The 24270-nt window shown below is 34.7% G+C and overlaps 2 protein-coding genes and 1 long non-coding RNA gene across 3 annotated transcripts in view; 1 reads left to right on the top strand and 2 right to left on the bottom strand.

Moving 5' to 3' along the window:
- Positions 1 to 496: 496 nt before the first annotated feature.
- Positions 497 to 24270, bottom strand: part of LOC145726104 (uncharacterized) — a 34167-nt gene continuing 10393 nt past the window's right edge. Inside the window, exon 2 of the mRNA XM_081975051.1 lies at positions 497 to 7707. Coding sequence (XP_081831177.1) covers positions 5021 to 6142 — 1122 coding nt within the window. The 5' untranslated portion in view covers positions 6143 to 7707 and the 3' untranslated portion in view covers positions 497 to 5020. The remainder of the gene's footprint in view (positions 7708 to 24270) is intronic.
- On the top strand, positions 2742 to 4150 carry LOC145726107 (uncharacterized). Its single transcript, XR_014177484.1, has 4 exons — positions 2742 to 2865; positions 3203 to 3340; positions 3601 to 3672; positions 4010 to 4150. It is a non-coding gene; the product is annotated as an uncharacterized LOC145726107 (long non-coding RNA).
- On the bottom strand, positions 21220 to 24256 carry LOC145726102 (uncharacterized). Its single transcript, XM_081975048.1, has 2 exons — positions 23614 to 24256; positions 21220 to 23559 (listed from the first exon to the last, which is right to left on the bottom strand). Exons 1-2 carry the CDS (start codon positions 24254 to 24256, stop codon positions 22391 to 22393), a joined length of 1812 nt encoding a protein of 603 aa, XP_081831174.1. The 3' UTR covers positions 21220 to 22390.

A 24270-nucleotide genomic window follows, 5' to 3' on the forward strand; every position in this document is an offset into this window, starting at 1 on the left:
GAAAAACGAGAGGTCACTATATAGAATTTCCCTAAATTAAGGAAAAAGTGTACAACCCCGCAAAACCGCATCCCAGGAGTGTCCCAAACTTACCCCCCTAATACAAAGGTTCAACCCTCTAGGCCACAAAATAAGGGAGCTACCCATTTAAACCCATGTAAAATGCAAATCTACAAAACAACTACTTTTGGACATGTTCCGGTATCATTAAACTTGGATCGGCGCATCGGATGGAATGTTCGCGATACAATAAACGTTTACTGGACTTATAGCAAGAACACTCTGTGCATACAGGAAAGTTTGAGAATCGATCACCCACACATACTTATATAAACCGACCGAGCCGACGGACAGTCAGTTGTGAAATAACAGTGGCGCGATAAAGCAAAGAACGAAGTAGTGAAAAGTGATAAAAGTGACCTAGTGGTTTAAAAGTAGTGTTGTAAATAGTTGTGTAATTCTTAAATAAAGTCTGTTGAGTTTATTCAAAGTCTCACTTATCAAAAGAACCCAGTAAAGTGTAACAATATAAAGAACTTTCTAATGAAGAAATCAACAAGAATATTCGAAGAACCCTGAGAAATTACAATACTAATCTGATCAAAGCTACAATTGAGAATAACATAAGTATGAAAGTTCTGAGATCCAGTGGAAGACCAAGAGTTGCAAAAATGAAGAACCAAGATGGCATTGTAGTCAGCAACCGAAGCGGAATAACTGCTATAGTCGAGGACTTCTACAAACATTTATACAGTTCAGGAAATCAAAAAGAAAATCAGGACCAAAGAAGGAAAATAAAGAATGTGGGATCGGAGGAGGTTCTCGAAATAGATAATGGAGAACTGCTGGCAGCACTACACAAAATGAAAAACAGAAAAAACACAGGAGAGGATCAAATTACCAGCGAAATGATCAAAATGGAAAACGAGATATTGCTGGATAAGGTACGAGTCCTACTAAATAAATGTATAACCGAAGAAAGAATAGAATTCCGAATAAATGGCAAAATGCTATAAGAAAGGAGACAGAAAAAATATAGAAATAGAGATGAAATTAAGATTCAAACTTAAATCCCATATGAGTTCCCTAGAAACCTGAAAAGAAAACTATTTGAATCCTGTGTATTGCCAGTGCTCACATATGGACTCGAGACAATGCCCGTTACACGCAAATCCGCTGACAAATTACAAACTACCTACACGAAGAGCAATGTAGAGGACAATGCTCAAAATATCCCTGAGAAACAGAGTTCGAAATGATGAAATTCTTAGAAGAACTGTGATAATGAATGTGATGAGACACGTGGCAAGAATGAAAGTGGAATGGGCCGGCCATATAGCAAGACATGACCAACAAAAACGTAGGTCTCTTCCAAACAAAATTTTTGAAGAGACCTACATACAGGAGTGGATCAACACAGGCTGAAGAAGAGAAGAGAGATTATCAATCACTAAACCACTCAAATCTCAATGTTTAATATAACGAAGTGTGGTTTAGGTCAATATGTCGGGCCGTTTTCCTTAGCGTACTGTGTCACAGGAAATATCGATTCACCGTTATTGCAGTCTGTTGCAATCCAAGTGGCGATAAAATGGATTCGACTGCAGAAGTTTTACAAAAAAGCAATAAAGCGGTTGAAGAACTAATTCCCATACAGTCGTCTGGACGGTATCAGAAGAAGTTCAAGCAATTGAGCGAGTGGCGGAAAACTTTTAACGTAAGCGAGTCGGTAAATGAGAATATTGTCCTGGCCTATCTGTTGGACATGGTAAGATTCGAGAATGACTTTTTTTAGAGTAAAATAAATAATGTTTAATTCTTGAGCTAGTTATTTTTGTAAACAAAATATTTCAAATAAGTTAATTTCGTTCTTAAAATGGTTATTTTTAGTTGAAGAAATCGAAGAGTCCCACACTGTAGTCCAAGTATTCTATGCTGAAATCCATACTAGTTGTCCATGAAAACGTGGACATCTCTACATTCTCGAAAGTTATAGCGAAAAAATAATCCATTGGTAATCAACCCATTCAGTCGAAGATACTATCAAGGGAACACATCGACAGATTTATGCAAGATGCGTCAACGGAGACATTTTTATTGATAAAAATCACGTCTCATAAACATACCAGAAAAGGCATTCTTCAAATATTAAAGAAAAGGCAGATGTATAAAACAAAGAGTGGGGATTCATTCGATTGGAGGAGCACCCCAAAAAATTGTCGAATTTCTCAATTTCGATAGCCTTAACAATGCACAAGCCATTGTTTCAGACGGACGTCTGCAACACTTCTATAGCCAACGCTCGCGTCGACATTAATATCTTAAAAAGTTACGGTGAATGGAAGAGCAGGCCCACTAATCTCATATAGGCAATGTGAAGTCTTGTTTTGGTTTCTTTCGAGACCCAGGGGGAGCTACTGTATTGTTTTTACCTGTAGATGGTTTTGTGGTTAAGCAAAACAAAATGAAATGGATGTAAACAACTTTTGACAAATTCAAATTTTTTTAGACAAGTCTATTTATTAAAATATTGATATTACGGTTGAAGTTTTTAATTTATAGCTGTGATTTATACTCTTAGCTAATTCGTTCGCGGTGTTTTTATAATGTTCTCTTTCGTTTGTGCAATTCTTGCACAATAGGTTTTTTTAGTTTTCTTTTTAGCTTTTGGCTGGGTTTTACAAAGAATTTTGTCACTATGGGCAAGGCGGGATGTACCATAAAGGGGTGCAGCCCTTCAAAACATTCCCGACGATTTCGTTTTCCTAACCCGGAAAAAGACAGTGTTACTTTTTCACTGTGGAAACAATTTTTAGGACAATTATTTATTTTACTTCTTTGTTCTAATATGGAAATTTATAGCAGGTAAGTTCTCAAGTAAAGTTGATTTTTATTCGTTATAATGTTAAGGTAGTAAGAGGATTACTATTAGAGGTTTTCAAGGAGGCAAAGAGAAAATAAGTTTAATGATTTGTAGAACTCAACATAGCTCCTTAGTATATGACGATTATTTTGGTAAGTATAGTGGAAAACTAATGTATTCTTTTGCATAAAGTGGGTTTAAACAGCACTATGACTCACTGACTAGTCAATGTATCTGTTTTAATACCCTAGTTTTGCACTATACCTAGGTACTACTAATAGTAGTACTTAATAGAAATAAGGTACAGTAGATAAAAATGAAACTGAAATGTATTTTCAGGTATTATGTGTGTGAAAAGCACTTTTTGCCTGAAGACTTTATCCCATATAACAGACGCATGCTAAAAAAAGGGAGTGATTTCTTCAAGGTTCTTACCAAGTCCTTGCCAGCAAGTACCAAAGGACCCAGATTCCCCAAGTAATTTTATTCATATAAAAATATACCTATACAGTGATGTCGCGCATGTTAGTATTAGTATTTTTTTTTTAATTGAAGTTTTGTTTCCTGGAAAAACTGCTGATATTTGCATGCATTTAAAATCTAATAAAAAAAAATGTGGAAATTGAGTGAGTGCTCTTTCGTTGCACTTACCTAACACCTCCACTGTGTGAAAATGTAAAGATGGATGGACTTATATACTTTTCGTTCTTGTAATATTTGAAATGTTTGTTTCACAGAATCTCTTGAAATCCCCTCCATTGACTATGAAAAATTAAAGAACTTACCAGATCAAAGACCACCAACTTCTGGTAAATATGAATACATATAATTATTTGGTATAGTTTGTTGTTTTCAAAAGTTTAGCTATATCATCCCGCGTCACCACATTACGTTTGAATGAACTGATTTGATATATCTATAATTATTAGGCACGTATTCACCAAAAAAACGAGCAAAAATGAACAGGACCAAACATTTGTTTGCACAAACCAAATCAAATCAAATTACATACGCTCTTTAATCCTCAAATTCTCATACAGGTATCTGTGCATATCCAGTAGAATAATATTTATAAACCTGTTAAGTATTCCTAGGTTTATATATATTTTTTTTTAAGTAAATTTTCACAAAGTAATCGATCAACAGGCAATCCTAATCAAGATGTGCTTCCAACTTCCTCCATCTTTTCCAAGAATGAATCCCTGTCTTCTGGTAAGTTTCACGTTTTAAAGAAGCAAAATAAAAAATAAAAAACCAAAAAAAAAACCAAAAACCAAAAAAAAACATATCTGAAACATTCTTAAAGACCTTTGAGGTACACCTATGGGTATACAATGGTTGATATTTGCATGTGCATGTTATTTATAATAGTAATGTTTTATGTATCAAGTGTAGCTTTATGATCTATTCTTAACTATAGTCTTAAGGTCTTGAGTTTTGCACCAACTTACTAACCAAAAGCTTATTATTTTTGTAGAGTATGTGTTTTGTATGTTCATTTCCTTAAAATATATATAATATATTTTGCATACACTGGACTTTGTTTTATTTACCTGTTTCTTGAAAAAAAAACATGAAAGAAAGACTTAATTTAATTCAAAAAGCCCGCCAATACCACTTTATGCAAGTCTACTAACAGATGGTACGCTTTTAAAAATCTGTCATGACAATAGAGACGTAAAAATGACATCTGACGACCATCAAATGTGAACATGTGGCGACCCCCGTGACTCGAAAGAATTCATACATACAGTGCTTCACCTTATTAACACGGAGATTAACATCTATCTAGTGTGTTAATCTATGATGGAAGAGCAACACTGTGGCGGGAAAATACGTAGAAGAGTCTATGAAAACAAAAACAAAGGTCTCCAGATTGATTGAAAGGAGAGAAACTTTTATGGAAGTTTTCCAAAGTCGTCAGTAGTCGTAAATTAAAGTGGTCTTGTTGCTCATCTTAATCCTGCTTAATAATATTATTGTTATAAAGAAAATGTTTGATAAAAATAAGCCTCGTTTTTGTAAAATAGCAAAATTTCGTAATGTAACAAGTAACGTAATGAATCGTTTCCCTGAGAAACAGAAGTCAACGTAATAGAGTATATTAACGTAATTAAAGAACTTAGTTGTGTAAAACATTTACCATAATCCTTACATTTAAATGACTTCACCGGTGTGAATCTTCATATGTAATTTTAAAGAAGATTGATGTGTAAAACATTTATCACAACCATTACATTTAAATGGTTTTTCACCGGTGTGAATCCTCATATGTACATTTAAATCAGATTTACGGTTAAAAAGTTTTCCACAATCTTTACATTTAAATGGTTTTTCACCGGTGTGAATCCTCATATGTTCATTTAAATTACATTTACGGTTAAAAAGTTTTCCACAATCTTTACATTTAAATGGTTTTTCACCGGTGTGAATCATCATATGTACATTTAAATCAGATTTACGGTTAAAAAGTTTTCCACAATCTTTACATTTAAATGGTTTTTCACCGGTGTGAATCCTCATATGTTCATTTAAATCACATTTACGCATAAAACGTTTTTCACAATCTTTACATTTAAATGGTATTTCACCGGTGTGAATGCTCATATGTACATTTAAATGATCTTTACGGTTAAAACGTTTTCCACAATCTTTACATTTAAATGGTTTTTCACCGGTGTGAATCCTCATATGTGCATTTAAGCCACCTCTACGCGTAAAACTTTTCCCACAAACCTTACACTTAAATGGTCTTTCACCGGTGTGAATACTCATATGTACATTTAAATCATCTTTACGGTTAAAACGTTTTTCACAATCTTTACATTTAAATGGTTTTTCACCGGTGTGAATCCTCATATGTACATTTAAATCATCTTTACGGTTAAAACGTTTTTCACAATCTTTACATTTAAATGGTTTTTCACCGGTGTGAATCCTCATATGTACATTTAAATGACTTTTATGGCAAAAAAGTTTTCCACAATCTTTACATTTAAATGGTTTTTCACCGGTGTGAATTCTCCTATGTACATTTAAAGTAGATAGTTGTGTAAAATATTTACCACAATCATCACATTTGAATGGTTTTTCACCGGTGTGAATCCTCATATGTTCATCTAAAGAAGATAGTTGTGTAAAATATTTACCACAATCATCACATTTAAATGGTTTTTCACCGGTGTGAATCCTCATATGTGTCTTTAAATTAGATGGACGTGTAAAACATTTATCACAACCATTACATTTAAATGGTTTTTCACCGGTGTGAATCCTCATATGTATATTTAAAGAGGATTGTTTTGTAAAATATTTACCACAATCATCACATTTAATTGGTCTTTCACAGTTATTCGAATAACAACTTTTTGCATCGTCACATTTACAGGCATCTATGTGCCTTATAAGAAATTTTTTACGCGAAAAAAACTTTCCACACTTATAGCAGCCATATTTTTGGCTTTCTAAATTAGTTGCCAAATGGACGTTGAAGTCAGATTTTGATTTAAAACTTTTGTTACAGTACTTGCAGAAATATGTTTTTCCATCTGTCTTAAGAACATTGTCCGAATCATGATTCTTAGATGGTTTTTCACTTTCGCAATCTTTCAAACCTAAGTTTGTTTCTGTAACTTTACCATCTTGTTCATGTGTTGAGTCTTCGGAAACAAACTTATTGTAATTGGAATAATTACTTTGTTCTCTTTCTACATTTGAATCAGTCTGTAGAATATTGATGTCATATTGGGCGCCTGATGACTGATTTGATATAACGATTTTTCTATGACAGCTTTTCTGGTGATGTTTATATTCGTCTAAGTTGTAAAACTCCAAAGAACATTCTTCGCATATGAATGCGAATATGAATTCAGAATTTGGTTCATAGTCGATAGTGTGTTCAATAACATGAACCACAATTTCCAGTTTAGTGTCAAATTGCCGGTGACACCGCTCGCAGGCATACTTGCATGTTTCTTGATGTTGGTGCAATTCTACCTCGTAAAGATCATTAAAAAAATCTAGACATGTCAAACATTTGTAATCGAATATCCTGACTTTGTGATCACCCACTTCTACAGTCAGCAAATTTTTCCTAAAAAAAAATCTGTATTATTAGGGATTCACAATCCGTTTACAAAATGTTCAATTTACTCATAACTTCATAACAAAACATTGTGCCTGCCAAAAGTTACGAATATTGAAATAAAAGTAGGAAATTGAAAATAAAACAATTATTTCTTGTGTACTCTAATACTGTTTATTACATCTTAGATTATTACTACTGCGCCTTTATGCAAGTCGAGTAATCATTAACTTACTATTATTACTAAACTGCAAAAAAAAACTAAATATTAAAATCTACTACATTTTAATCACTTGCGATATGACTAAAAACACCACTTGCAAGTTGAAAGAACCGCACCATCACAAAATTCTTCATCTTCATCTAGTAACGATCATTCTTTGGCTACTTTGATTAATTGAAATTCTATATTTTCTTACAGGTAATGCTAAAGCTAAATATTCAATGTAGGTATGCAATGTGTAAAGATACTTTACACATTGCATACATATTTATAATGTTATATACTTAATAGTAAATTTATTTGTAATGTTAAAGCTTCAGCTAAAGTTAAAATTGCTGTCCTAAACCGACTTTTAGAAGTAAAGCTGATTAGAAAAATACAACAACTTACGGTTAGACTTGTTTTGGATATTTTGTTATTTATTATTTATTAGAAGATGACCGGATTCTAAGGTGGCTCAAGCATCAAGAAAACTTCTTTGTCGACATAAGAGTCATGGTGGGTCATACAAAGGCTGGTTATGAGGATTAAGATTTTCTGAAATTTAGGGAAAAACGTGAGGTCACTATATAGAATTTCCCTAAATTTAGGAAAAAGTGCACAACTTGGTAACACCGCATCCGAGGAGTGTCCCAAACTTACCCCCCTAATACAAAGGTTCAACCCTCTAGGCCACAAAATAAGGGAGCTACCCATTTACCCCCATGTAAAATGCAAATCTACAAAACAACTACTTTTGGACATGTTCCGGTATCATTAAACTTGGATCGGCGCATCGGATGGAATGTTCGCGATACAATAAACGTTTACTGGACGTATAGCAAGAACATTCTGTGCATACAGGAAAGTTTGAGAATCGATCACCCACACATACCTATATAAACCGACCGAGCCGACGGACAGTCAGTTGTGAAATAACAGTGGCGCGATAAAGCAAAGAACGAAGTAGTGAAAAGTGATAAAAGTGACTTTAGTGGTTGAAAAGTAGTGTTGTAAATAGTTGTGTAATTCTTAAATAAAGTCTGTTGAGTTTATTCAAAGTCTCACTTATCAAAAGAACCCAGTAAAGTGTAACACTATAAAGAACTTTCTAATGAAGAAATCAACAAGAATATCCGTTTTACAATACTAATCTGATCAAAGCTACAATTGAGAATAACATAAGTATGAAAGTTCTGAGATCCAGCGGAAGACCAAGACTTGCAAAAATGAAGAACCAAGATGGCATTGTAGTCAGCAACCGAAGCGAAGTAACTGCTATAGTCGAAGACTTCTACAAACATTTATACAGTTCAGGAAATCAAAAAGAAAATCAAGACCAAAAAAGGAAAATAAAGAATGTGGGCTCGGAGGAGGTTCTCGAAATAGATAATGGAGAACTGCTGGCAGCACTACACAAAATGAAAAACAGAAAAAACACAGGAGAGGATCAAATTACCAGCGAAATGATCAAAATGGGAAACGAGATATTGCTGGATAAGGTACGAGTCCTACTAAATAAATGTATAACCGAAGAAAGAATAGAATTCCGAACAAATGGCAAAATGCTATAAGAAAGGAGACAGAAAAAATATAGAAATAGAGATGAAATTAAGATTCAAACTTAAATCCCATATGAGTTCCCTAGAAACCTGAAAAGAAAACTATTTGAATCCTGTGTATTGCCAGTGCTCACATATGGACTCGAGACAATGCCCGTTACACGCAAATCCGCTGACAAATTACAAACTACCTACACGAAGAGCAATGTAGAGGACAATGCTCAAAATATCCCTGAGAAATAGAGTTCGAAATGATGAAATTCTTAGAAGAACTGGGGTAATGAATGTGATGAGACACGTGGCAAGAATGAAATTGGAATGGGCCGGCCATATAGCAAGACATGACCAACAAAAACGTAGGTCTCTTCCAAACAATATTTTTGAAGAGACCTACATACAGGAGTGGATCAACACAGGCTGAAGAAGAGAAGAGAGATTATCAATCACTAAACCACTCAAATCTCAATGTTTAATATAACGAAGTGTGGTTTAGGTCAATATGTCGGGCCGTTTTCCTTAGCGTACTGTGTCACAGGAAATATCGATTCACCGTTATTGCAGTCTGTTGCAATCCAAGTGGCGATAAAATGGATTCGACTACAGAAGTTTTACAAAAAAGCAATAAAGCGGTTAAAGAACTAATTCCCATACAGTCGTCTGGACGGTATCAGAAGAAGTTCAAGCAATTGAGCGAGTGGCGAAAAACTTTTAACGTAAGCGAGTCGGTAAATGAGAATATTGTCCTGGCCTATCTGTTGGACATGGTAAGAATCGAGAATGACTTTTTTTAGAGTAAAAAATAATGTTTAATTCTTGAGCTAGTTATTTTTGTAAACAAAATATTTCAAATAAGTTAATTTCGTTCTTATAATGGTTATTTTGAGTTGAAGAAATCGAAGAGTCCCACACTGTGGTCTAAGTATTTTATGCTGAAATCCATACTCGTTGTCCATGAAAACGTGGACATCTCTACATTCTCGAAAGTCATAGCGAAAAAAGAATCCATTGGTAATCAACCCATTCAGTCGAAGATACTATCAAGGGAACACATCGACAGATTTATGCAAGGTCAACGGAGACATTTTTATTGATAAAAATCACGTCTCATAAACATACCAGAAAAGGCATTCTTCATATATTAAAGAAAAGGCAGATGTATAAAACAAAGAGTGGGAATCCATTCGATTGGAGGAGCACCCCAAAAAATTGTCGAATTTCTCAATTTCGATAGCCTTAACAATGCACAAGCCTTTGTTTCAGACGGACGTCTGCAACACTTCTATAGCCAACGCTCGCGTCGACATTAATATGAGGGGCGTTTTTAATTTCAACATAATTTTATGCTGTGGTGAATCAGATGGAAGTCCGGTGCTACTCTGATGATCTGCCAATTGATTGTCAATAGATGTGATGGCATCAAAATACCGTTGAAATAACAAACGCCCTTGAAAACCACCATCTTCCATAACCTCAAAAATTTGTATTTTTAACCTAAATTAACTAAACCGGTGCCTAAACCTAAACATTGTTTTGTTTTGTTTGAGAAAAAGTCGAAAAAGTTTAACAGAAAAAATGGAACACGTTGCTGCAGTAATGGCAACACTAAGAAACGATTCAAATATTTCAGATTCAGATTATTCTTTAGATGAGCTGTTATTGATTGCATCTAGAGAGAAGCACCATAAAATAGATGAATACATAGAGAATGTTCTTTTGTTGTTTATAGGTACTCATTAGGTACCTAGATGATTTTAAATCGCAATTTCTTCAATTTCTTCTGGACTAAGAAAAGTCTGTATTTCGACTCCTTTATGCTCCAATGATACAACAATCTTTCCTTCCATGTTTTTCGAGTTTAATTTTCTTATTAACAAAATAAAAACCAAACATAACATAACCAATAAATTACAAATTCAATCCACCAACAAATGTCATTTCGTTCCACCGACTTCAAAGTCCGGTTGCGCCGGATTTACATCACTGGTTGAACGTTAGTTCAACGGATGAAAATACGAACGCAAAAAAGAATCCATCATATCTATCGGAAATTATTTACGAACGCTTTTGGTGCCATCAGGTTAACCGGTGTAACAACAGATGGAAATAAAAACGTGCCAATCCTAAAAAGTTACGGTGAATGGAAGAGCAACGCTGTGGCGGAAAAATACGTAGAAGAGTCTATGAAAACAAAAACAAAAGTGTCCAGATTGATTGAAAAGAGAGAAACTTTTATGGAAGTTTCCCAAAGTCGTCAGTAGTCGTAAATTAAAGTGGTCTTGTTGCTCATCTTAATCCTGCGGTCTCAAAATATCAAATAATTGAAATTGCTCTATAAGGGTTAATCTTTATAATACGTAGGTGGTAGTAATTTTTGTATACCTATAGGTAATATAATATAATAATAATATTAATATTATAAAGAAAATATTTGATAAAAATAAGCCTTGTTTTTGTAAAATAGCAAAATTTCGGTTTCAACCGGGAAAACATTTTTGCCGGACAAGTAACGTAATGAGTCGTTTCCGTGAGTGAAACAGTCAACGTAATAGAGTATATTACGATATATTTAGTATGAAATAAAGGGTTTGATTATATTATGAAAGTTGTTAGTCGCGAACATTATACCAGGTGTCCAAGAGCACCCTGGACATAGGAGATTAACGTGGGAAAATGGTTTTGATTTTTTTTTGCGCCTGTACGGTTTATTTAATGGAAAAACGCTTTAGATAAAGTTGTAGAGTACATTTTCGGCTATCAACTTGTAATTTTTTCAATACCGTAGATTTGACCATTAAGACTGTAAAAGATAACAATGAAATTATTTATAATGTTAATTTGTAAATGACTGAACTATTAAAAAAGAGGAGAAGAGCGAAGTATTGAAAATGTCAAACGTCATTGTTAGGGTGGACGTGTCACTGCGCTGACATAAGTTTAAGTGGTGTAGCTGTACGAATTAACATGTGCTGTTGTTTACCATCAAAATCTTTTTAACCTTTTTTCTAATAAATCCAGTTACTTATTCATTCGGTTTTTCAGTGTTTCTACTAGAAATCCTACTGCGCTACAAAGACGAAAAACGGATCTAAAAGTTTATATCCGGTCGTGCTACCAACCTTTCAAAATCATAACCAATCGCTATCAGTCATTCTGTAATCAAAACATGTTTGTTTAGTAATAATTTTGAGTTACTACCCACATAATGCAACGAAAATAAAAATAGATCATGATAAAAATACTTTATCAGTAGCCACAACCCAAAAATCTGGTAAGTTGCGTTTATAACCTCATTCAATGTCTCTACTCAACTTATTTACTTTGTAGCAGAATTCTTTAAGAAAACAGTGGTTTTGCTTGCAAATATTTAATGAGGACGACCGAATCACCTATCTCAAGCCTCTTCATAACACTACCAAACGATTTAAAGTGATAAAAACAATGGACTAGGAAGGCTTGCAGATGTTTGAAGATAAGTTGCTTTACTATACAGGGACCACAAAATAGGGTAAATACTTCCCTCAAAAGTGATGCAATTTAGTGACCTATGTAACTGATAGTTTTATTGTATCCTGTTTTGTAGTGTTATCAACACACCATAGTGTTTAAGTGGTTTTATATTGTATGATGTTAATAAAAAGGCATTTTTATAACTGATTGTCAATGTTTTTTTCCTAGTTCTACAGGGTAAGGTAAGTACTGATATTTAATTAGCTCCATTAGTTAACTTGAACATCATTCACCTACAAGGATACTTGTAAAATGTCTACTAACCAAAAATTGTTTATTTGCAAGTAATGTGTAACTCGAGTTCACATTTGATTAGTAAAGGTATGTCCTGTGAAATGGTGTATTGAATTAGAAGCAAATTGTTTCTCTTTAGAGACTTTCAATCACTACATTTCACCTACCTTTGCTAATTTGGAACTCCACTATTATCCAAACAAAGATTAGGTTAGTAAGACAAAGTTGTTTTTGGCATAGCTTGTATGGCAAAAGGTTCACCCACTCACACTCAATCTACTGGAACTGTTTATGTGGTAAGACCAGTTGGTTTTTTGACAATACCTACATATACAAAAACTTTTGTCACCTGACTGATAATTTGACTGTGTAAGTCCATATTCTGTTCCTTGAAGGGGTTTCTCAGAGGTTTTATAGCCAGTTTAAAATTATTCACATTTCACAGTCCCATCAAATTTTGAGATTTAAGACAGATATCAACACTGAATCATTTTAAGTTTTAGTTGCAACACTGATGAAGACCCTTGCTGATGATAGTCCATGAAGTTAAGCACATTGAAGCTAAGTCACACCACTTTTGAAGGAAGTATTTGGCCCCTTTGTTGTTGTCCCTGTACAGTAGGAAACTTATCTTCAAAGATCTGGCTTCATTGTCCACTGTTTTCATCACTTTAAATCGTTTGGTATTGTTATGAAGAGGCTTGAGATAGGTAATTTGGTCATCCTCATTAAAAATTTGCAAGCAAAACCAGTGTTTTCTTAAAGAATTTTGCTACAGAGTAAATGAGTTGAGTAGATCCATTGAATGAGGTTATAAACGCAACTTACCAGATTTTTGGGCTGTGGCTAGTGATAAAGTATTTAAGTATTTTTATCACGATTTATTTGTATTTTCTTCGCATTATGTGGGTAGTAACTCAAAATTATTACTAAATAAACTTGTTTTGAATGTTTTGATTACAGAATGACTGACAGCGGTTTGTCATGATTTTGAAAGGTTGGTACCAGGGCCGGATATAAACTTTCCTTAATGACCGCTTGGCGCGAGATTTAAAATTTCCGAATTTTAGATCCGTTGAAAGAAAATAATTTTATTTTTTTAATATTGTTACGGTTTGGGCCTACTATGCTCGATACTCGACGAAACCGATGCGCCGCAATATCTGGCCGGGCGCGTATTAAAGTAGGCCACAGTTAGGAAGCGCCGCACCTGGAAGATTCTTGAATGGTCAAGGCAACCCGCGGAGCGTTTCGCGCTCATTCTAGAACGTGGTTTGCGAATATAAAAGAAGCGGCGTCGTCGACGACAGAGTTAGTTAGAGAGTAGTGCAGTAGTGAATTTGGGAACGCGGTTAAGTTTAAATAGTGGAATAATTGTGGAATTGTAGTAGTGTTTTTAGTAGCTGTGTTAATTATTGTACGGAGTGTTTTGAAGTGTAATAAATTTATTAATTGTTGAGTTAAACTGACTTTGTGTGAACCCACGGGAAAATCGTAACAATATTAATTTTAGTAATACATCTGAAAACACTTAATATTTCCGAAACAGTTGAAGATAGGTATGGGACATTGTACATGAATTATGTCTAGAATTTTCTGAAGAATCCAAAAAAATTATAATATACAGGGGGTTGTATTTAAAATAAGAAAGTTGGTATCGGCCACTGTCACATGACACACCCTATAAAATTTTTATTTTTTTTAATAAATGCGCATCTAAAAATACAAATCGACGTGTCCAAGCGTTTTTCCCAACACGCTCTCATTTATTCGTTATCGAATTTATTCCATTTGGCTGTTCCACACTGTATAAGCATAACGTGCATCATACAATATCAAAAGGAAGCTTACCTTACTAAACAGTATATCAGCTGGCTGTCATTTTTAACAAGGGGACAGCAAACCTGGAGTGTTGGGAAAAAAAATATATAGTTTTTCAGGATAAAATATTTCAAAAAACCATTTAAAAATGTAATAATAGTTTTTCAAGGTAAAACATTTCAAAAAACCCATTTAAAAAAATTTTAGTTATTAATTATAGTTTTTCAGGATAAATCATTTTAAAAAACCAGTTCAAAAATATTAAAAAGTTACAGTTTTTCCGGGATAAAACATTTCAAAAAACCCAAGTTTAGTAAGTTTAAAGAAAAAATAATCTGAAAAAAGGAGAAAAAGTGAGGTTAGTGAGAAAGGTCAATGTCAATCAAAGTTACCTTATTGAAGAGAAATCACCATTTTTCGTAGGACATTATCAAGATTGAAAAACTTAAAGTTAACATATCAAAAATTAAAACGACTGGTGCTGCAATTTAGTGACAGCATCTACCCCTCGTCGAGGGGAAAATGCCAGGTTGGGTTAGCCTTTTGTACAGGTTCTATGAACAGACAATTATTAATGAATACTACCTGTTGCAAAGGCGGTCGAGGACGAAAAGAGTAAATTAATGCTAGTAGGCGCTGAATAGTAGATTTTACAGAAACAAAAAACATGTCAAATAAACCCTTCAAAAGTCAACCCTGATTGACAAAAGACAGTTCTCAGTGACCCAGGTTCGCGTCAGTATGTTGTCAATATAACAATATTACAAGGAAAACAAACTTATAAAGTTGGTAAACAAGTTGGCGCAATGCGAGTATACAAGAAAATTCCGAATCTATACAGGGTGTCCCACGACGAAAGACATCGATTGATATTGGAAAAAGTATAAATAGGAGAGTTTTGAAAATTTGGCAAGATACTGATGTGGGCATGCCCAATCTAACTAAAATATTTTCAAGATGGTTGCACTTCCGTTTATACCGGAAGTCGATCACAACTTTCTTATTTTAAATAGAACACCCTATATATTATTACATATTTGGATTCCTCACAAAATTCTGACCAACTTTTGTGCACAATGCCCTATGCCTATCTCTAGCTGTTTTCGAAATATTTGATGTTTTTCCAAAAAAGTGACAGTTGCAACGCTCAACATCTTTTTGTACTCTGTCAAAAGCGTATTTTATTTTGCAATGAAACTTTGGGTTATTGTAAATAAAGAATCGTTTTATTAAACTGAGGGTGCGTAATCAGTCATTTGTATACAGGGTCGTCAAAAAAAAATCATAAACTTGCCACTAAAAAAAATGAAAAATCTCAAGTTTTTTAAATAGAAACTCACATTTTTTATGACGGAATCATTTTGAGCATTAATAATTACTATACGTTTCAATTTACTTGCCTATACCTAAATCTAACCCATTTCGTTTTATTTGAGAATTAACCTTTTTTTTATTAGGCTGCATGGTTGGGATTAGCTGGTACTCTAGTTGGTCATGCTTTTGGCACACGGTGATATTGGAGACCTGCAGAGCATGTTAATAACACTAGTGACTTGAGTGTTTTGACAACTGCAAATATGCCGTCGCAGTTACGTTATTCAAACCAAGATTACTTAAATCTGTTTATTATTTACGGAGAACGTGATAAAGTTGTGAGTAGAACATGTGAGGTATTTGCAGCTCAACCTCTTTTAAGTGTTGCACTAATTTAAATGAAAAATGTTTCTTTAGGATCCTCTGAATTGAACTTTTGGATATGCCTGATTCTACGGAAACTTGTCTTATTGACGAAGTTGGATTTGCAACAAAATAGCCCAAAATTGCAATTTCTACATTTGTATTGTTAGGGATTGGTTTTGTCCCGTATTCTTAAAATTTTCAATTATTTGCTTGACAGCTTTTGGTGATGGCTTTGGTTTTTCTGGATAACGAGCGGCAAATACTTCACATGTTTTACTCACAACTTTATCACATTCTCCGTAAATAATAAACAGATTTAAGTAATCTTGGTTGGAATAACGTAACCGCGACGGCATATTTGCAGTTGTCAAAACACTCAAGTCACTAGTGTTAAACATGCTCTGCAGGTCTCCAATATCACCGTGCGTCAAAAGCATGGCCAACTAGAGTACCAGCTAATCCCAACCATGCAGCCTAATAAAAAAAATGTTTGTTCGCAAATAAAACGAAATGGGTTGGATTTAGGTATAGGCAAGTAAATTGAAACGTATAGTAATTTTTAATGCTCAAAATCATTCCGTCATAAAAAATGTGGGTTTCTATTTAAAAAACTTGAGATTTTTCATTTTTTTTAGTGGCAAGTTTATGATTTTTTTTTGACGACCCTGTATACAAATGACTCATTACGCACCCTCAGTTTAATAAAACGATCCTTTATTTACAATAACCCAAAGTTTCATTGCAAAATAAAATACGCTTTTGACAGGGTACAAAAAGATGTTGAGCGTTGCAACTGTCACTTTTTCGGAAAAACATCAAATATGTCGAAAACAGCTATAGATAGGCATAGGGCATTGTACACAAAAGTTGGTCAGAATTTTGTGAGGAATCCAAATATGTAATAATATATAGGGTGTTCTATTTAAAATAAGAAAGTTGTGATCGACTTCCGGTATAAACGGAAGTGCAACCATCTTGAAAATATTTTAGTTAGATTGAGCATGCCGACATTAGTATCCTGCCTAATTTTCAAAACTCTCCTATTTATACTTTTTCCAATATCAATCGATGTCTTTCGTCGTGGGACACCCTGTATAATCTAGAAGATGTATGTTAATTAACAGCAAAGCAAATTAACAGTGTAAGTGCACAACAGTAGAGGAGGCGAAGAAACAAACGAAAAATACTATCACAAGAGTAATGAGTTGAAGAAAGGAGTGGAAACATGTTTCATTTGGTCATTCAAGCAAAAAACCTCTCTGTCAGCAGAAGCCCATGTAGCAATTTCCAAGGACTCAAGCAGATCAAGTAAGTTCCCTTTTTCACAAGGTGTAAGACTTTGAAACCCTCTTCTATGTTGAAGGGGTGATGGTGGAAACATAGGTGTCTGGAAAAAAAGGACTTTTGTTAGCTTTACAAAGATTGGGATTGTTGGTGAATCTAATGAATTCTTTGACATGTTCACTGATTCGGGTTGAGAACTTCCTACCAATTTGATCTATATAGAGGGCCTTGCAGAACGGGTCACGACATGAGAGTTGGTACACACCTGATTTTTCGAATTTTGGTGTACGGTCCTTGGAATTGAATAAGAAGCGTCTAGCTGAGTTTGAAAAGGTTTTTAATTTTAAGTGTGGAATAGAAAAATATTTTTTATTATCTTGTCAGTCAATTATAATTAAATTCCTGTTAATAAATTTTGTAAAGTGGTTATAATAAATTCTATGGACCAACGACGGTGGGAAATTGTTTCTAGATGCAACCGTAGGGATCCATGACAACTCAATGTTAAAATTTTCTTCTAACATGGGAATATTGAACAGACGATGGATAAATTATATTGATTATAATAATTTTGAATATAAGAATAGTAAAATTCTAATTTTTACTTGAGTACAAACAGGGACAGATTCAATTATTATCATTTCTACGAAACAGCTGACATTTATGAGGATTTAAAATTAAAGGTTAAGCAGGAAACTAACTGCTGAAAATGCACTATGTCGTATTTTATTTTATTGTTAAAGCAAAACGCTATTCTCTAATGCGGGAACAAATCAGTCAGCGTGTCAGCTGTCGTCGGTCACTTTCACTGCAGCGAGATTATACCTGGATTGGTAACAATCCGAAACATGCTGCCCTCTTGAAAGTAACTTCGTTAAAAAAAAAAAGAAAAAAATACTAGAAATACAGCTAAACCTAAGACACTAAAGATACAAACACACTTAATTTACTAATCGATTGGCAAAATGCACAATTTTGCCGCCGCTCTTTTAAAAGTACCTTTTTCGGTTTTTACCAACACCACTCGCACAATATTATCAGCACCAGGGTATGTGTCCACAATTTGTCCAAGTGACCACTTAAGTGGTGGTAGATTTTTCTCTTTTAGAACGACAAAATCACCCACTTTAACACTAACTCCACCAGGAAACTTCCACTTGGTGCGTTGACTTAATTCATCCAAACACTCCTTGTACCAGAAGTGTTGAACCATTTTCTTCAAACGTTCGTACCTATTTAGACGACCATCCTTAATGTCACGGACATCTGATTCAGGTAATGCGACCATTGGCTCTCCAGTTAAGAAATGCCCAGTAGTAAGCGGAAGTAGATCGTTAGATAGCGGGCTTAAACAGCGCGAATTCATACATGCTTCAATTTGAGAAAATACGGTTAACAATTCCTTAAAGGTTAAAATTGCATTTCCTACAACTCGTTGTAAATGGTACTTAGCCTGCTTAACACTCGACTCCCAAAGTCCCCCGAAATGCGGAGATCTTGGAGGAATAAAACTCCAATTGATTTTATCTTGAGACAGATAATTTGCTATCTCCTTACAAAACTGTCTGCTATTTAAAGTTACAAAATCTCTGCATTTCGTTTCGGGCACCAACAAAATTTGTTCCACAATCTGAAAACATATTTTTACATATTACGCGTCTAGCAAAATAAATCTTTTAAGACAATTTAAAAAACATTCGGTTGTAAGATTCGAAACTACTTCGAAGTGCACAGCACGTGTCGCAAAACACACAAAAGTACCTAAATAAGCCTCCACTTTGGCTCTTATTAATGTACTTGATTTTATGCAAAAAGGTCCAGCATAATCGACACCGCAATTGTAAAACGGTTTAGTTGGTACTATACGCTGTTCAGGTAACTCACCCATTAAGGTCTTGATACCACGAGGCCTTGCCCGAAAGCAAATTACACAATTACGCAGATTCTTTTTAATGATATTTATACCACCCAAAATCCAAAACTTAGTTCGAATAATACTTTTTCCTTGTAATATTGTTATATTGACAACATACTGACGCGAACCTGGGTCACTGAGAACTGTCTTTTGTCAATCAGGGTTGACGTTTGAAGGGTTGATTTGACATGTTTTTTGTTTCTGTAAAATCTACTATTCAGCGCCTACTAGCATTAATTTACCCTTTTCTGCCTCGACCGCCTTTGCAACAGGTAGTATTCATTAATAATTGTCTGCCAACAATCGATAAAGTGATTTTCCTGAATTTCAGCTACACGGTGTGCTACAAAAACGTTCCATCTAGACGGTTCTGCGGACAACCAGGATAAAACTATTTTCGAATCCGTCCAACAGTATACTTTATGAAATTTCACATTTAAGGCTTCAACTGTTTTTTTAACTAATCTTGATAGAAGCAAAGCTCCACACAACTCTAAACGTGGCAGAGTTAATGTTTTAATTGGGGCCACCTTAGATTTAGCGCACAATATGTATGACTGAATTTGGTTGTTTGGATACAAATCGACTGAACGAACGTAAAGGCAAGCTCCATACCGAAAAGTCGCAGTGTACTGCTGTAATTGTATGTTTTTTTTTTCGGCCGTTGCTATTGACACCGGCCGTAAAAGTGCATTTCACGGCCGCCTGTTTTATTTGAACAAAACAGAACAAGTTTTTGATATTAATATCTTAATTAGAGCTAAGTTAATACTTAACCTCCCTCCCTATTAGTCTCACTAAAAGGTGACAAAAAAACCCTTAGCCAAACTACCTGCATTTTTAAAGAAATCTTGTTTGATGGCTATAGTCAAAATTTATTTAAGAGAATAGTAGACATTTTTATGACAAATGAAAAAGTGTAAGTTCCTAAAAAAACCTGTTTGAGAATAATGTCACTGTCATCATAACCTAAACCACTAAAATTTTATTTTGTAATGTATATTCAGGCTAGTTTTGAGTGTATTATTTCATTTAGGACCGGTGTTTCCATCCGCTAATTAACTTCGTTGTAATTAAATTAGATAAATAAAACTTGTTGTGTATATTAATCGTTGAACTAGATTTATTCGACAAATAAAGAAAGCAGTTTATTTGAAGAATTTTTATTAGATACATCAAGTACCTAGCTAAATCTATAGGGATAATAGGAACTGATAAATATGAAAAATATGCGCTCAGAAAATGAAAAGCTGTTTGTGCATTTTGCTCATTCGGTTGGGGCCATTAAATCAAAAAATAGTTATTAAAATCGAAATTTTAACAACCCTTCGGTTATATGCATCTGGATGCATATACTCGTATTACTTCACTGTCAGGGATTTTGAAGAAATCAATTAGGTACTGGGAAAGCAAGTAAAAGTAAAATTACAAAACTCCTTACTGACAACAGAAAATTAATAATTTTTAAACTAATTTGTCAAATTGCATATTCATAAATTTTAATAATTTTCCAAATTGAATGATTTGTTTTGCATGGATTGGACGGACAATAATATAGTAGGTCAAAGAACATTTTTAAGGTTTGTGAGAATGGATGTCAATTATCCTCTTTCAGTGTTATAGTATCCTAATTTGTTGCTACATATTTTTATTAAAAGTGAGGATTATTTCCCACTTCATACTTACTTTCCAGAACATTAGCACTTTTTGAAATAATATTTTTTTACAATTTTGAGTATAAAATTAATTTTTCCTCAAGCCTCGTTTTTTTTTGCTTGCAAGTTACTGCATCCGTTCATTTATTTTTCTAGTAGTACTGTGTCTCTAATAATTACATAGAGACACTTTAATAACTCTTTCTTATTTGGTTTTCCGTTTTATGTTCACGAAAAACGAGTCTTTCAATTTTTCAAATAGATTGTCTTTGGAGGGCTTAATTAACAATCAGGAGGCAAACTCCGTAACGATGTAATGGCCCAAAAATGCCTTCTTCCAATTTTGGGTCTTACAAGCTTATGTTTGGGGTTCGAGGGGCAAGCGCTATACCCTAAATGACACAACCACCAATCTTGGGTCAAACATTTATTCAGATTCCAAGTACATTACTCAGCTAGGTACGGTTCGGTTTCAAAGACTTAGGTCTAGTTAGCAATTCTGGCTTAAACGTACCTTCTGGACATTTTGAGTTGAGTTGAAGTGACAGGCTTTAGGTCAAGCGGCTACGTGGTTAACTTATTTTGCACTACTGAACATGACTAAAACTTGACCCCATTAGGTCTTTTTTGGACTTTAACCGATTTTTCACACTTGTCTTCGACTTGACGACGTTTCAGTTTTGACTGCCCGTTTCTGACTGACTGTTTGCCAAAATGGTGTGAATATTTATACTACGAAATTTACATCATTCTGTGAGCAGGAATGCGACAGGTCAAAAGGTGGAATTTCAAAAACATGTCGCCGGATGCAATAAAATAATATTAATTTTTTTCCTGCAGCTCCAGGCAATAAATCATTTTTGCTTGGGGTCAAAAAGGTGAGAATTTGTGGCGACAGTATGACTTGGAAAAATTCCTTTCTTTGTAAACACCTACTAATAGAAATATATCCCCGCTTCTGGATTAACGACGCTGGCCAATTAAATCTCTTAGAGGTTTGGCTTAGGATTTGAAGTCAGATTTTTCTTTCAAACTAGTCTTTCATTTAAGTGTTGTGTCTAGTAGTGTTCAGATGTGCCTCAAACTAATTCCGTAAGTTTTAATTTAATTTTGATTACAATTTTGACTTTGAAAAATAAACAAAAAAAAAATTGCTATTATTTTCCCGGGGCATCACATCCCACCCATCCCTGTAGGACAATGCAAATATAAAATATATTTGCTTTGTATCAGTGCAACGCTGTACTACTCTGAATCATATGTTCAGCGTAAATCCGAGTCATTCACATCGCACTTGACCTAAGGCAATGTATGAAAACCTTGTCGAATAAGCAAATCTGTCCAGAAGGTCTAACAACAATCGCTTACGCGTGCCAGTCCCAATAAAATATTTTTAAGTCTACTATACACGTATAAATCCTATCCTACGATTATTCAATAAAATCTAGTAACAATAAAATAATGTTCCATGATTACTCTCATAAACAATTGAAAAGGTAAATAAATATGCGGCACTCAAAACGAAAAATAAAAAATAAAGAAATAACAAAAAAAAAATAAAATAAAAAAAAATTAAGAATAAACTAACGTACCGATTCTTGGTTTTCATACTCCTTGCTTTCACTGGGAGCGCTTGCGTTTAATTCTCGGTCTGTCTGTGGAGGCTTAGAGTTTGTTGACACATCCTTGCTGGGTTTTTCTTTCCGTTGCAATACAAATAGAGTTAGAGTATCCCAAAATGAAGCAAGCATGTGGAAACTGCATCCAAGGGCTTTATGAATGGCCAACGCATTTAAGGTCGTCTCAAAGACAAACTTCACAATCCGAAAGGTTACATAGAGTCCAAGTATTCCACTCGATATATCTCCTAAAATTGTAAACCACCCATACAGTCTCTGTAAGGTGGATGATGCGATTTTTTCCATTTCCTTGGCATCAAACAACGATAAGGTCGTAAAACCTTGTGAATCTATCGGTTGTCCGGCCATTTTTCGTAACAATATATTATTCAGGGCTGGTCTCTCCATGTTGAACATCATGGCGTCTTGAGCTCGATGAATTTCTGTGTCAGTATAGATGCCGCCCGAGCCTAAATTTTTAATGCTTTCGAATTGATATGGTTCTTCGTCAGCTTTCAATTCTTGCGGCTGAAGCCCGATTACTGGATAGGGATCAAATCCAACCCATTTGTTATGTATGTAGTACATAGGTGGAATTATGGAGGTGCACTCTATTTCTTCAGCATGTTCTTGTAAGATTCGTGTTACTGGAGACATGAACATAGTCTTATTGGAGACGGTTACGGGTAATTGCGCATAACATCCCTTGGTTCTTCGTACTTCAACCAAAACTGGGCGACATTTCATAACATATAAAACTTCTCCAGCTACTTTGGCAACATATCCCAATTGGTTTTGGAATAAGGTCGCCACAACATTAGGAGTTAAAGGAGCCATTGCCAATCTATTTTTTAATATATCCCTTTTTAACAGGCACCGTCGGTATATAGTCTGGGTGAACATTGAATCTATGGTTCGCTTGAAAGATTGCTCGACATATAGGAACTTCGTATTGACATAAGTAATCAAATCTGCTTCGTTGGATTGCTCCGAATTTTCCCAAGGTGTGGTCGCGAACGGATTAATTTTGGGAGCAACCATTAGTCGTGGATGTTCACTCTCCCAAATTGCATAACCGCACAAGGTAGTCTTCCGGACAAGTTTGAGAGCGAATATCTTCATGTGATCTTCGACTACAATAAATTGGTTGGCTTTGTCACTTCTTTCGGTAATGAAGGTAGCCTGACCTTCATACAGGACATTGAACCGATTACACTCCGGTTCTGCAATCTGTTCCCAAGTTGTTTCGCCTGTATCGTAGTCCATACAGTAACCTACTTTGAATGGACATGTCAACCCATCCCTCAACTTAATTTCATTATTTTCTAGATCGACACGAGTTCTATAATCCTTTAGAGTTATTTTAACTCCCGCAGTAACAACCACATTTTTGTAGGTTTTCCCGTTTTCACTATAAGGACTTCCTTCACATCTCCCCGCGTCGTCAACTGCCCCTGCGAGCGTAAGAGATGTTGATGTTGTTGAATTTGGCGCTAATTTTGAGATGATGTTTCCTCCTAGACCTCGGAACTCTCGATATTGGTGAATACGACGGCACTCCTCAGGTCCAATTTGATAAATGTAGTTAGATACTCCTTCACTGACTATAGACATATGTGAGAAGGCGCCACAATATGTTATGATTCTGGACACTTCAATAAGGCAACTGTAGACATGAACTAATTCATACCTGCGCTTCTCCAATATTTGAATACTGCCACTGGAAGAATTATATCCGGTCTCTGGGTCGGGACAGGGCTGAACCTCTCTTAAGGATATGGCTGTGATGTTGGTGGAGGTATTGTGACAGTCGTAAGCAATAAGGGCCATCTTCCCAACTTGTA

The sequence above is a fragment of the Ips typographus genome, linkage group LG3 (assembly GCF_016097725.1).
Source record: "Ips typographus isolate SLU linkage group LG3, UJ_Ityp_2.0, whole genome shotgun sequence".
In the NCBI taxonomy this organism is placed as follows: domain Eukaryota; kingdom Metazoa; phylum Arthropoda; class Insecta; order Coleoptera; family Curculionidae; genus Ips; species Ips typographus.